This window comes from Mustela putorius, unplaced genomic scaffold (assembly GCF_011764305.1).
Source record: "Mustela putorius furo isolate JIRA1106 unplaced genomic scaffold, ASM1176430v1.1 tig00000145_pilon_pilon_pilon, whole genome shotgun sequence".
NCBI lineage: Eukaryota > Metazoa > Chordata > Mammalia > Carnivora > Mustelidae > Mustela > Mustela putorius.
The window spans coordinates 14896849-14910233 of record NW_025421294.1 but is presented as its reverse complement, the minus strand read 5'-3'; the positions used below and the strand labels follow the sequence as shown (position 1 = coordinate 14910233).

Below are 13385 nucleotides of genomic sequence, written 5' to 3'. Positions count from 1 at the left end.
GCCTCTGCAGGTGGCTCAGTGAGTTAAAGCCTCTGCCTTCAGCTCAGGTCATGATCTCGGGGTCCTGGGATCGAGCCCCAAATCGGGTTGTCTGCTCAGCACCGAGTCTGCTTCTCCCTGTCCCCTCTCTCTGCCCGCTTCTCTGCCTACTTGTGATCTCTCTCTGTCAAATAAATAAATAAAATCTTTAAAATGATCTCTGCCTGCCAAAAAATAAATAAAATCTTTTTAAAAAATTAGTTTTTCATTGCGCACTTACATAGCTGGTGCTTAATAAGTGTTTTTTGAATAAACAAGTAGAGAAAAAATGGGGGTTAAAGGGAGATCCGGGGACTCATCATATTTTTGGTGACCCTTGCTATCTACACACTGGCCCAATACCACGTACAAAAAGAGTATACTGAACACTCCCTAACACCTCGTCTCTAGCCTTAGAGCAAGCCTCCAACAGTTGTGAATTCTTAGAAACTGGTTCATAAAAGAGCATATACCAAGGTGCCTGGATGGCTCAGTTACTTTTTCCGACCCTTGATTTTGGCTCTGGTCACAATCCTGGGGTTGTGAGATCAAGCCCTCCATCAGGCTCTGCACTCAGCAGGAAGTCTGCTTGGGATTCTCTCTCTCTCTTTCCCTCTGCCCCTCTTCCCCCACTCCTCCATCTCTCACAAATATATTATTTTTTTTAAAAAAGCATATATCACTGAAGAACTCAAACTGACAATGAACTCATTTATGATTATAATATTAGAACCACTGACTCTTAATGGCTTTGAGCTAAAGATCAGAGATTCACAAGCACTAACCCAACTGGGTGGGTAAGACAAGCCACTCAAGTACAAGGATCTATATGTGTCTATATAATATTTTACTTTGTATGTGTCTCTTTAGTGCACAATGGTCACAAGATATGAATACAGTTGACTGTTGAACAACACAGTCTTGAACTACACTGCTCCATTTACATGCAGATTTTTTTTTCAATAAATACAGTGCAGTATTGTACATATATTTTCTCTTCCTTACAATTTTCTTTTATTTATTTATTATTTATTTGACAGAAAGAGAGAGAAATCACAAGTAGGGAGAGAGGCAGGCAGAGAGGGTAGTGGGGAAGCAGGCTCCCTGCCCAGCAAAGAGCCCCATGCGGGGCTCGATCCCAGGACCGGGGATCATGACCTGAGCCAAAGGTAGAGGCTTGAACCCATTGAGCCACACAGGCACCCCTTCCTTACAATTTTCTTAATAACATTTTCCTTTTCTCTAGTTTACCGTATTGCAAGAATGCAGTACATAATACATGTAATGTAGAAAATACATGTAGAATGACTGTTAATGTTATCTGTAAGGCTTCTGGTCAACAGTAGGCTATGAGTAGTTAAGGTTCTGGGGACTCAAAGGTATACCTGGTTTTCTGACTGCATGGGGGTTGGCACCCTCACTCCTGCATTTTTCAAGGGTCAACTGTACATAAGTTATGCATGTAATTTATACACATGCCCATGTGTGTATATATGCATAGAGAGAGACCATGTTCAAAAAACTTTTACATAGAGGTGCACAATCAAAAGTTTATAGACCATGGCTGTGGCGACCATCTGATCTACCCCATTCATTTTAGGAAGAAGGAAGCCAAGGCTGAGAAAGAAAGGAGGTAATTTGCCCAAGTTGGACAGCTGGTGAAAGGCTGGGTCTCCAAGCTGAGGCTGCTAATGCTTTACCCCGTTGCTTTAGTTTTTGTTTGCTGCTTTGTTTATTGTTTGTTTGCCTCACGCCATTGTTTCCTGAGGGAGTAGAACTGTTTTTTGAATGTCACGTAAGTCCAGGTAGAGAGTACTGGGAAGTCTTAACATGATATTTTCCTAGAAGTTTAAGTTTTTAAAAAGTGCTTACACACCTTAATGGACTTCTGCCTCTTGCCAAAAATGGAGGTCTGAGCTGCCAGCCACAACCTGCATTCCCCACAACCAGACCGCCTATTCCTAGTAAGCTCTCTCCCGTGCCTCACAGGAACATTCTCTGTAGGAATAACGCCCAGTGGAAATTAATCAGCAAGAGAATCACTGACAGAAAAGCCTTCCCGACAGTCCCCTGGCAATTTTAAACATTACTTACAAGAGCCTGTCAGCAAAACCCTGTCTCCATGGACCATTACTTTGAGGGAACGCTGCCAATCGCAGCATTACTTGGAAGGCACTTTTTTTTTTATGTTCCTCAAATGCCTACTGTCAAACTAAACCAAAGTTCTGCAAGGTTTCAAACACTTCCAAGTTTGGGCAAATAAATATAGTCCCAGATTCGAGTGTGACCTGGGGGCCAGGTAAGCAAGAGCCTTTTTTCCCAGCCTAAGGGCAAATTTTCCTTGGTCAGAGCAGCTTTGTAAAATTCACATGCACTCCAGGACCAGAAAAGCACAGGACAAGTGATAAAAAGGTAAGCACCACAGCTCACTTGTTTCAAATGCTCTCCTCCTACAGCCAGAACCCCTACTGGCTTCACAAAGGAAACATCTTGCACAAAAGTGGCCCACGTGGGAAGCAGAGAACTCGAAGAGACCCGTGACTCCTGAAAGGGCGTTATCAATAGACCCGTGTAATCATAATGTCATTACTTTGTTTTCACTGGATGACAGAGTCTTCGCAGTATCATTTGCTCTTGGCAGACCATATATCATAATTCTCCTCCCGTAAGTAATTTCTTCGCTGCAGGAAAACCTCTGGAAACCATCTTAAGAAATGGTGAAAAATATTTCCTTTCCATTTAAAATTGCTTTTTTATGTACTTACTGTCAAAAGTTATGAACAAAAAGTTGTATGAGCCAAACATGGAAGATTTGGGCAGTATAAATGTCTATCATAAGAAAAATCTAGCTGCATTATTTAACAGGGTGTTTACAGGTGGGTCCAGAATCACAATTTAACACCCAAGTCATACTTCAAACTTGGCACTTGGCAAGTCAAAGTGTAACTCAGAGACTGTTTTGTTTTTTTTTTACTTTTATTCTCCCACACAGTTTTGTTATGAAGCTTCTTCATAATTTATTCATTTATTAACTAAACTCATTTCCTTCAGGTAGGAGTTAATATGTAGATATGCTCTTGAAAGGGTATTATGAGTTCACTGAGACATGTTTTTAAAATCTGTCTTACTAACTTTATATTCAGGGGTGCCTGGGTGGCTCAGTCATTAAGCATCTACCTTTGGTTCAAGTCACGATCCCAGGGTCCTGGGATCGAGCCCCATATCAGGATCCCTGCTCAGTGGGAGCCTGCATCTCCCTCTCCAGCTCCCCTGTGCTTTTGTTCCCTCTTTCACTCTCTCTCTCTCTCTCGGTCATAAATAAATTAAAAAAATTTTTAAAAACAAAAACTTTGCATTCAACTTGGGGAAAAAAGTATCTTGCAGCAACTGTTTTCATAGACTGAGCAAGTGTTCTAGTATCCTGAATAAGGGGTTGGCAGCAAGATGGAGGAATTTTCTAGAGGTGTGGTGGAAAGCTCTGATCTTGCCCTGCATGCGAGTAACATGTACTCAGAACTCAGAAAAAGGGAGGCTGGACTCAGAAAAATCAGTTTGAATTCTGGCTCCCCACTTATTATCAGCGTGATTTGGGGCTAAACACTTAGTATCTAGGAGTTTCAATTTCCCTATCCGTACAACCATGTTCTATGATAATATCTATGTCTATATAGGTAGATATCAGGTACACATAAAGTGCTCAAAAAGAGTATTTATTATCCAATCTGCAGATGGTCCAAAGCTGGGGAGAGGGATGCTATGTCATAGAATTAAGGTTCAAAATTATCAGGACAGAAAGATGTGCTAAGATGGTGATAAGTATTATAAAAGGAATAAAAATAAAATCCCATAGGTTAAAGGTTTTTGGTTTGTTTGTTTGGTTTCTGGTTTTAAGTTCAGTTGTACAAAATGGAGACATCCTGACTTAACAGCAACTGATGTGAAAAACTTTCTGAACACTTGAATGACAGAGAACGGACTACGGAGACAATAGCAGCACATGGATACTGAGTTATTAGGTGTAATCTCGTACTACAGAAGCATATGTTGTCTATAAATCAAAGAAATGAACTAACCTAATACATTTTGTCATGGCCATATGCCATCTGGAACACTAGGTTCAGTTCAAAATATTTTTGAAAGAATATTTATAAAATATATTATAACCTTAAAAGTAAATTGGAGGGGTGAAAGGCTTACATTACAGGAAGGCTAAAGAAGCTAGAAATATTAAAGCTAAAAAAGACAATTTTAAAGAGAATGTGATAATTGCCCTCAAACATATACAGGGCAGTAAAAAAAATCGAAGAGTAAGATTAATTAATTTGTATCGAGTATTTACTATGTGCAAAGTTGTCACTGTTATCCACCTTTGCGGGTGAGAACGCCTGGGCACAGTGGCCGAATTATATACTCAGCCTCCCGTAATTTGAGTGGGTGGAGCCAGGTCCCATCCCAATAGTCCCGCTCCAAACCCAGGAAGGATATTAAAACTATATTCCAAATATTTCTAACCTCTGTCTTAGAGGATTAGACACGGATTGATGAGTTGCTCAGGCCAGGAAAATGTGAACCTAAGTCATCTTTGCGACTTCAGCATGGAAGTTCAAGAGTCTGTGAGCAGCTCACCCTATGTTCTTGCCAACATGGGTACGTCAAGCTGAAACTTCCATTAGGCTATCATTCTAGCTCCCTACCGGGGAAATGATGAGCAGACCTGCCCTGCTGACCCTTGCTGATCAGTAGCAGGAGCAAGAAATAAACTGTTGTTTGCTTCAGCCACTGAAATGTGGGGACTGCTTGTTACTGGGGCAATACCCAGCCTTTTCTGACAGCTAAACAAACCCACAAGCTTCAAGTCATTAAAGTATTTCAGAATTTAAAAAAAAACAAAAAACCAAAACTTTATTTTTGTATTTTAAAAGGTCAAAACTAAGAATAGCTTATAGAAACTACAAGGAGGCAGATCTGGGCTTAATTTAAAATTTTTAAAGTGAAATTTTCCAAAAGTTGTTTCATGAGGTGGAGCACTCCCTGAAAGTGTGGTATTTAAATAGAGGCCAGAAGGGACACCTGGCTGACTCAGCCAGCAGAGCATGCGATCCTCAATCTCAGGGTCGTCAGTTCAAGCCCCATGATGGGCCCAGAATTTACTTTAAGAAATTAGAAAATTTTAAAAAATATATAAAAAATAAAATAAGTAGAGGCCAGATGATCGCTGTGCAACTATGTAGCAAAAAATATGTCTTAATTAAGGAGGTTTAATGTAACAAACCTTTATGGAGCACCTCCAGTGTGCCAGGCCTTTTAGCCACGGTGATAAATCCAAACACACAATCCCTCTCCTCAAGGAAATAGCCATCAAGTACAGAAGTAGATAAGGTCTGCTGACTCTTTCAGCAGTGTGATTCAACCAAATTAGAGATAATAACATGGCCTGCATGACGCGGACAGCAAGCCTGAACTTAGAAATAACCACGTAGCACAAGAAATCCTGTTGATGCTTAAGTTGTATTATTATTTTTCAGTTAGGAGCCGAAAGTATAGGGTTTGCAAAAGGAAGGAAAACGAGAGAATTTCTGGGTTTACAGGAAGAACATTTTCCCTTTCTCTAGTTACCATTCTTAAATCTTGCAAACCAGGCATATTATCTGGCTTACATCAGGGTGTTCCAGCAAAGGGAACAGCACTGACTCACAGCAATTGTTACCAACCTTTTCCATCACTTCTCCCACCCCATAGAGTCAGGACAGGAACATTACAATCCTATCAGCTCAGACCTAAAAAGAGGCAATAATCTTCCTGTAACACCATTCTTAAGTTTAGATATCAGACACAGCTTTTCCAAAATATCAGAAGTTTTTCCTAAAAGGATGACATGAGCAGGGCCTAGGGGAATGCCATATTCTAAGGACGATATGAAAATCACAGACTAAATGAGTGATTGCAAGGGACATGGACATTGTTTCCCAATGGCACCCTTACAAAGCATGAAATTCAGTGCTTTCTTTCCCGGGTGGTATCAATAATTAAAGTTTTGTTTGTTTTTTCAAACTTCCAAAAATCAAGCAGTGCAGAGATAAAGCTTTCCTTTGATTGGCTCGCTGGATTTGAATGGAAAAACATCTAGAACTTGGGTAAGCATTAATTGTAATTGCTCTGGGGCACACATTTCCATTTCGGGTTATTATTCGTATCAGTTTTTACACAATAATATATGTGGATGGATTTTGCAGCCATTATCTACACAAGAGTGACCTATCTGACTACTATTGTTTCCCAACTCAACGGCATCAGTTTGAACTTTGAATACTCTGGCTCTGCCCAGCCCTTGAATGTTCTGAACTATGGTTCTGATTTTCTATGACATAAACAAATAGATGAAAGCAAGTTGGATTTCAGCGCCATACCTCCAGTCAGTTCAGTGTGGCATGAGTTTCTCAAAAATCCACATACAGAAGAAATTGGCTTTGGCACATGTAGGAGCCGCAGAGAATTTGCAGCTTGTGCGTGTTTAAAGCGCACCCTTAAAACTCTGGCCTGTTTTCAAAAATAAGTGATATTCTTCCAGAGACAGCTGGATCCCTGTGGTACCCAGTCTTGCAACAAACTACGTACGTGCATAAACGTACACTCTACAAACACAGATGGGAAATGTCGATCTAGGACAGAAGAAAGGCACTCAGATTAGGGTGTTTAGTCTAGTGGCTCCACACCCAAAAGTTTCAGGGACAGAGCTGATGTCTGAAGAAGGAGAGGGGAGACCGCCCATCCTGTACGTTCATCCGGGGACTATAGAGATGACCCCATTTTCCCAGCGCCAGTTTGCCCTCTGCCCTGCTGACCCGAGTTGAGATTTAATCGAGGGCCAGAGTGGGGCCAAGACAATCGTGCTGGTGGTTACTCAGACGGAGAGAAGGGCTAGAAATCACTAAGCCTCCGCGGCTGGCGGCGCGGACACACCCACCCAGACCCGCTGGCCCGGGGGTGCGGCAAGGAGGCGGCGGGGACCCGCGCACCCCGGTCCCGCGCGCACGAAGATGCTGCCACGGGGGACCCGCGCGAATCCGGGTCCAGGCTGAGAGGTCGCGCGGTAGCTCAGCAGAGGATGCCCTTTTCCTCCTCCTCCCTGTCCCCGGTCCTCAAGCGAAGTAAGCCGGAGAAAGTTGTGCCCGGGTCGGGGCGCCCCGGGTCGCCAAGGGAACGAGGGCTGGAGAAGAAGAGCCCCGGACCCCCTTACCTTGTCCTTGGGGCCGAGGTTCTGCAAAACCTCCTTGCCCGTGGCGCTCCGGATCTCCACCCCGGCCGGCGCGGGCGAGGCGGGCGAGGCGGGCGCGGGCTCCCTGCCCTCCTCCCGGCCTTGGCCCCGGCGCGGGCTGTCCCCCTCGACCCCCGGCCGGCTCCCCGAGCCGCGGACGCTGCCCTGGTTGCTCCGGGGAGTCTTCGCGCCCCGCTGCCCCACGCTCAGGGCATCGAAATCCAGCGTCTTGCTCTCGAAGGCGCCCTCCACGTTGCAGAACATGCCGCCGTACTTCTGCCGCGGGACCTGGTCCGTAGTGCCCGGCCTGGCCAGGTACACGGGCAGATCGTCCTCGTGGGAGCTGTCCCAGCCCCTCCGGCCCGAGGCCATGGTTCCAGCGCACAGCGGCCCGCGGCTTTGCTCCCCCAGAGGCGGAAAGGGCAGCCGCCGGCAGCGTGCGCCGAGCCACAGTGACTGGGGCGGGAGGAGGCGCCTGAGCGTTCGCGCCAGAGGCGGCAGTGCAGCTCCGGTTCCTGCCAGTCCCCAGCCAGCCAGCGAGCGCGCGGCGCAGGGGCCGGGGCAGCGGCGCGCTCCGCCACTGGACCTGTCGCCCGCCCGCCGCCCCTCGGCGCGCACCCGACCCCAACGCGGCCTCACAGGGTCGCGCGGCCCGGCTGCCCTTCGAAAGTAGAAATCCCAACTTGCCGCGCGCGCGCGCGCACACACACACACACACACGCATGCACACTTCCCGCTCGCCCAACAACCCCCAGATTCACACTCAAGAACTTGCCTCACTCACACGTGCACACACACCATGTTTTACCCACATTGATTTCCGAGTTTGCTTCCCGAAGACAAATCTTTCTGCCCGGCTCTTGCACACAAACCTGGTTGGCTCAGGTGTGTTCATCTGAAAGCCAAATTCTGATTTACAACAACACACAGACACACAAACTCAGGTTTACCAGACTCACAGTCCTAGACTTTGCTTACTCATAATCCCAGATCCGTCTCATTCTCATCTTAGAACTGTCTCACAACTGTCCCCAGTTCTAGAATCTGCCTCACAAACCTGCACCCTCAAAAAAGACCCCTTGAATTGGTTGAGAGACAGAGAGAGAGACCCTCTTACTTGGCTGACAATCACAAAGCCTGTAATTGACTCACAGACAAATCTACACTTGAATTATTCTTGCTTCACATCTAGCGCCCTAGACTGTGCTTTTTACCCATCTATAATGAACCTCACAATTATTTTACAGTTCACAGACACATGCACATCCCTAGACTGAGCCTTGTAAAATACTTCCAGTACCCTGTCATTCAACAAACCCGAAGCTAAGCCCTCACATGCTGACTGAGGTTTACCTCAGTCAGAACCCTCCACACATCAACTAGGATTGACCTAAAAAAAAAAAAAAAAAAAAAAAAAAAAAAAAACTACTAAAGATTTTGCCTTCTGTGCTACCTCTGTTCCACACAGATTTTACTTCTGCACGTGCCTGCTCTCACAACCTCATTCTCCTCCCCGAGGCCACCCACAAATACACCAACCCAGCCTTTGCCAATAAACAGAGTAGGCAAACGGCACAGCTCACATTGCATCTGCACACACACCCTACATCCAGATCCTGCAGTGCTCACATTAGACGAGGTCCCCTTTCAGAAACTTTCTCCTTAATGTATCCATTCAATGAGAACCCAATGCCTACTATGTATGCCTCTTCCCAAGAGACTGGAGTGATGGGGTTAGAACAAGGCAGATGGGGGCCCTCCCTCAGCAAGAGTGGCCTCTGCAGCCACCCACCTAGGTAGCACAGTCACTATCTGGCGTGAAACACTGAACTTTCTTTTGTGATCCTCCCTCACTGCATCGTAAGCTTCTCGAGGTCAGAGATCTGGTCTTTTCAGTTTACCATTAAATATCTTGAGCCCGGAACATCTGCAGGCACATAAGAGGAACTCCATAAATCCTTTTTGAATAAATGGGTAATGATAAGAATAATAACAACAGGGGACATTTATAGATCTGTCGCTGTGTGCCAATCACTACTATAATTGTGTCACATACAGTAACTCAATGCTCAGAAGCATATGGCAGGCATCTCTGTGCACACACCATCTTTGAAGGCATCTGCAATGAATTTGATCAACTGAAACTCGCAAGTGGGATTTGGGAGAGTAACTGGGATATTGGAAAATGGATTTGAAAGCAGGATTGTCACCGTCATGAAAGATTGGGGGATGGAAGTTGACGTGAACTCAGATCAAAGACAAGTTAGTAGATGCAAGTTGTGCTTGCTCCCCATCCCCATGAGGAGAAAGATGCTTACTGAACTGCCCACGCTCTATCAGATTATTTATGATTTCTTAAGCTGACTTCCTCTAGGACACTGCTCCTTTTTGTTTGTTTGTTTGTTTGTTTTTGTTTTAACAAGTGCTGGTTGCCAACAGACCCAGAAGTTCACATGAGAAATTGGTGATATGGGCTGTTCCCTCCCTCTTTGCTCACACAGGTGATTTCCCTCCTCTTTCCTGTTGCTCTCACCCTCTCCCCCATTCATTAATTTATATACAGACCTTTAGAGGGACATTTGCTATGTGTCCAGCACTGTCCTGGGCTCCCTTCTCTGCAGAACATAATTCTAATGGAAGCAAAGTGATGATAAATAAGAACAATCAGGTCAGACAGTCATAAGAGTTATAAAGAAGATAAGATTCCCAGCTTTTAGATAGGTGGGTCCGGAGAGTCTTCTCCCTCTGACTCTACAAACGCCATCGGCACCAGCGCCATCAGCAATGGCAACAATAAATAAAGATATTAGCTGACATTTATTCTGTGCCAGGCTCAATGCAAGGGACTCTTCATACACTATCTTGATTAGTTTTGGTTAGTAGTATCTTAATTAACAATACAAGTCACATACTATTATTTCTTTTTTACCCGCAAGAGGGCTGAGGCTCTGAGTAAATGAGCACTTGCTCATGACAGAACCATAACTAGAAGCAAGGTATGTGCAAAAGGTCTGAGGTTTCCTTTGAGAGGGGAACATTCTGAATGTGGATGCGTGCTCCCATGGGCTCATGTGTGTGGGCGCTTGAGCGTAGGGAAGTCCCGTTGTTGTACTTTCATTGCCTCACCACTATGTCTGTTGCAATGTATAAGCTCCATACTTACATTTGTTGACAAAACATCACATCTAGAAGTCAACAGCTGCATATACACATGTGTTTAATTAAGAAACCAAAGCAGCCTTTAGAAGAAGGCTGACATGGGATTGGCTGATCTGACTCCCGTTCTGCATCTATGTGGCCTGAGGCTAAGGGTCTTATTTAACTTCTTAATGTCCTTCTGCTTTATATTTGCCTCACCCACCTAACAGGATTAGAAGGATTTCTTTCCTTGAGTAAGACATTGTGCTAAGAACTTCCCATGTATTGCCTTAACCTTCACAACAACGCCGTACATGTGGTGTGATTACCATCCTCACTTTACCAGCGGAGAACACGAAGACTAGATGAGTTAAGTTTCCTGCCCAAAGTATCACACAAGCACTTCAAGCTAGAATTCAAACGCTACTAGCTAGTCCAGAGCCTGTGCTCCTAAAAACCACCCCAAGACAGGGTTCTGTTATAAAGATTCAGATAGATGATAATGAGAAGACCAGAAGTAAGGTGTTAACAAATCAAAAAATTCTAAGTGCCCCACTTGCTTTGGAGCAAAGGTAAATTTTAAGACAAACACTCATAAAAATATCCTACCAGGGGCACCTGGGTGGCTCAGTGGGTTAAAGCCTCTGCCTTCAGCTCAGGTGATGATCCCGGAGTCCTGGGATCAAGCCCTGCATCGGGCTTTCTGCTTCCCCCACTCTCTCTCTCTGCCTCTCTGCCTACTTGTGATCTCTGTCTGTCAAATAAATAAATAAAAATATTTTTTTAAATAAATAAATATCCTACCAATGTCCTCCTATCAAAGGCATTAGTCTCATAAACACAGGCCAATCTTACCACATCTGTCCCTAATAAGGTAGAGGATGCATTACTTACGATAATCACGAACATAAAGGCAGCATCGTGCCTCTGGTCATCTTAAGTCACAATTCTCAGGGAAGGGTTTATCTAAAGCAATGTGCAAAGAGCAAGCCGTTTCCATAACGCGGGCAGCAAAATAGAGCTTTCAACTTGTCACACACCAGATCCAATTTGCATTTCCTGTAACTCTGCAGTAAATGACTTGCCACTTCCCATTGACATGACTTGTTATGTGAGCGCATGGCATATCCGATTATAGCTTTAGGGAAATGTATTCCGGAGACATCTTCTATTACCTATAGATCAGCGGAAGGCAGAGACTCCTCTATAGTAAGCAGTCCATGCTCGAGCAATCCTGATATGGCAGCACACAGAATATCCTTTATGCAAAAGAAATTGCACTGAATTCTTATGAAGCAGAAATCTACCCAACAGAAGATACAATTTCAATATTAAGGCTGTGCTACCATGCTCAAAGTAAGGCGAGAATGCAGGAGTTATGCACTTTTCCTTGATTCAACAGTGAATTAAAATCTTTCCCATCAAAATCCACCTTGTCTTTGCCATCCTTGAATTGCAGGAATTTGAACCTAGGTTATTTCTGTCCCACCCTATAGGTACAGAGATTGGAGACGTCATTTTTCAGCCCACAGATGTCATGTGTATCAGGCAATCTCGGCAAAATATTCAGTACTCTGCCTGACAGATAGGTGCTCAATAAATTTTAGTTTCCCATTTCTTCAGGGTACATTTAGCTACACCATTAATATCACAGTTTGTAATAATGGGCTTGACCTTCTCTTGTAACTTCAGCTTTCCAGGGTTTTATGGAACAAATTGAAATTATGATAATGTCTGATACACATGTTAAAAATTCACTACTATTTTCAATATACCTATCACACCTGAAGAATTCTGACAGGCTACTATTGAATTTCAGCTCAATACTTGGTGACCAAAGTGTTCATTAGAAACAAAAAAGTAAGGTTCCTGGGTGGCTGAGTGGGTTAAAGCCTCTGCCTTCAGCTCAGGTCATGATCTTAGGGTCCTGGGATTGAGCCCCGCATCAGGCTCTCTGCTCACAAGGGAGCCTGCTTCTCTTCCTCTCTCTGCTTGCCTCTCTGCCTACTTGTGCTCTCGTCAAATAAATAAATAAAATCTTAAAAAAAAAAAAAAAAGAGGGACGCCTGGGTGGCTCAGTTGGTTAAGCAGCTGCCTTCGGCTCAGGTCATGATCCCAGCGTCCTGGGATCGAGTCCCACATCGGGCTCCTTGCTCAGCAGGGAGCCTGCTTCTCCCTCTGCCTCTGCCTGCCATTCTGTCTGCCTGTGTTCGCTCTCTCCCCCTCTCTCTCTCTGATAAATAAATAAAATCTTTAAAAAAAAAAAAAAAAAAGAAACCAAAAAGCATGTCATTTCTCAAATCTATACACAATGTTAAAATCAGTTTTTTAACATATTTTTAATAATCCCCGTGTGCATGCAGAAAAATTCCTACTATTCAAAAATATATATATGTAGGGAGAAAAATCAACAAGAATATATATCAAAATATCCATAAAGGGAGAGTTGTAAGATTATAAGTAAGTTCCAGTTTCTTCTTTCATGCATTTCTATATTTTCCAAAGTCTTTATGAATGTGAGTTGCTTTTATATACATAAAGATTTACTTTTTTATTTGAGAGAGAGAGCACGAGCAGGATGATGGATAGAGGGAGAGGGAGAGAGAATCTCCAGCAGACACCCTTCTGAGCTCAGAGTGATGAGGAGGGCTTGATCCCATGACCCCAAGACCACAACTCAAGCCAAAACCAAAAGTTGGACATTCAACTGACTGTACCACCCTGTACACCATAATGTTAATTAATTAGTTAATTAATTAGACTGAGAGAGAAAGTGACAGAATGCTTGTGAGCACACATTGGGGAGGCACAGAGAGAGAATCCCAAGCCAACTCCGTGCTATTCACACCGAGTATCAGGCTTGATCTCACGACCCTGGGATCATGACCTGAGCCGAAATCAAGAGTTGGCTACTTACCCAACTAAGCCACCCAGGAGCCCTCAGAATGTTTTTTTTTAAATATGTGTTCAGGAT

General features: G+C 44.1%; 1 protein-coding gene across 1 annotated transcript in view; it reads right to left on the bottom strand.

Annotated features, from left to right (window-relative positions):
• The window catches only part of DPYSL3 (dihydropyrimidinase like 3), a 109279-nt gene extending 101358 nt beyond the window's left edge, over window positions 1-7921 (bottom strand). Inside the window, exon 1 of the mRNA XM_004744676.3 lies at window positions 7256-7921. Within this exon, the coding sequence (XP_004744733.1) occupies window positions 7256-7645 (390 nt within the window). The 5' untranslated portion in view covers window positions 7646-7921. The remainder of the gene's footprint in view (window positions 1-7255) is intronic.
• Between the last annotated feature and the right edge of the window lie 5464 nt (window positions 7922-13385).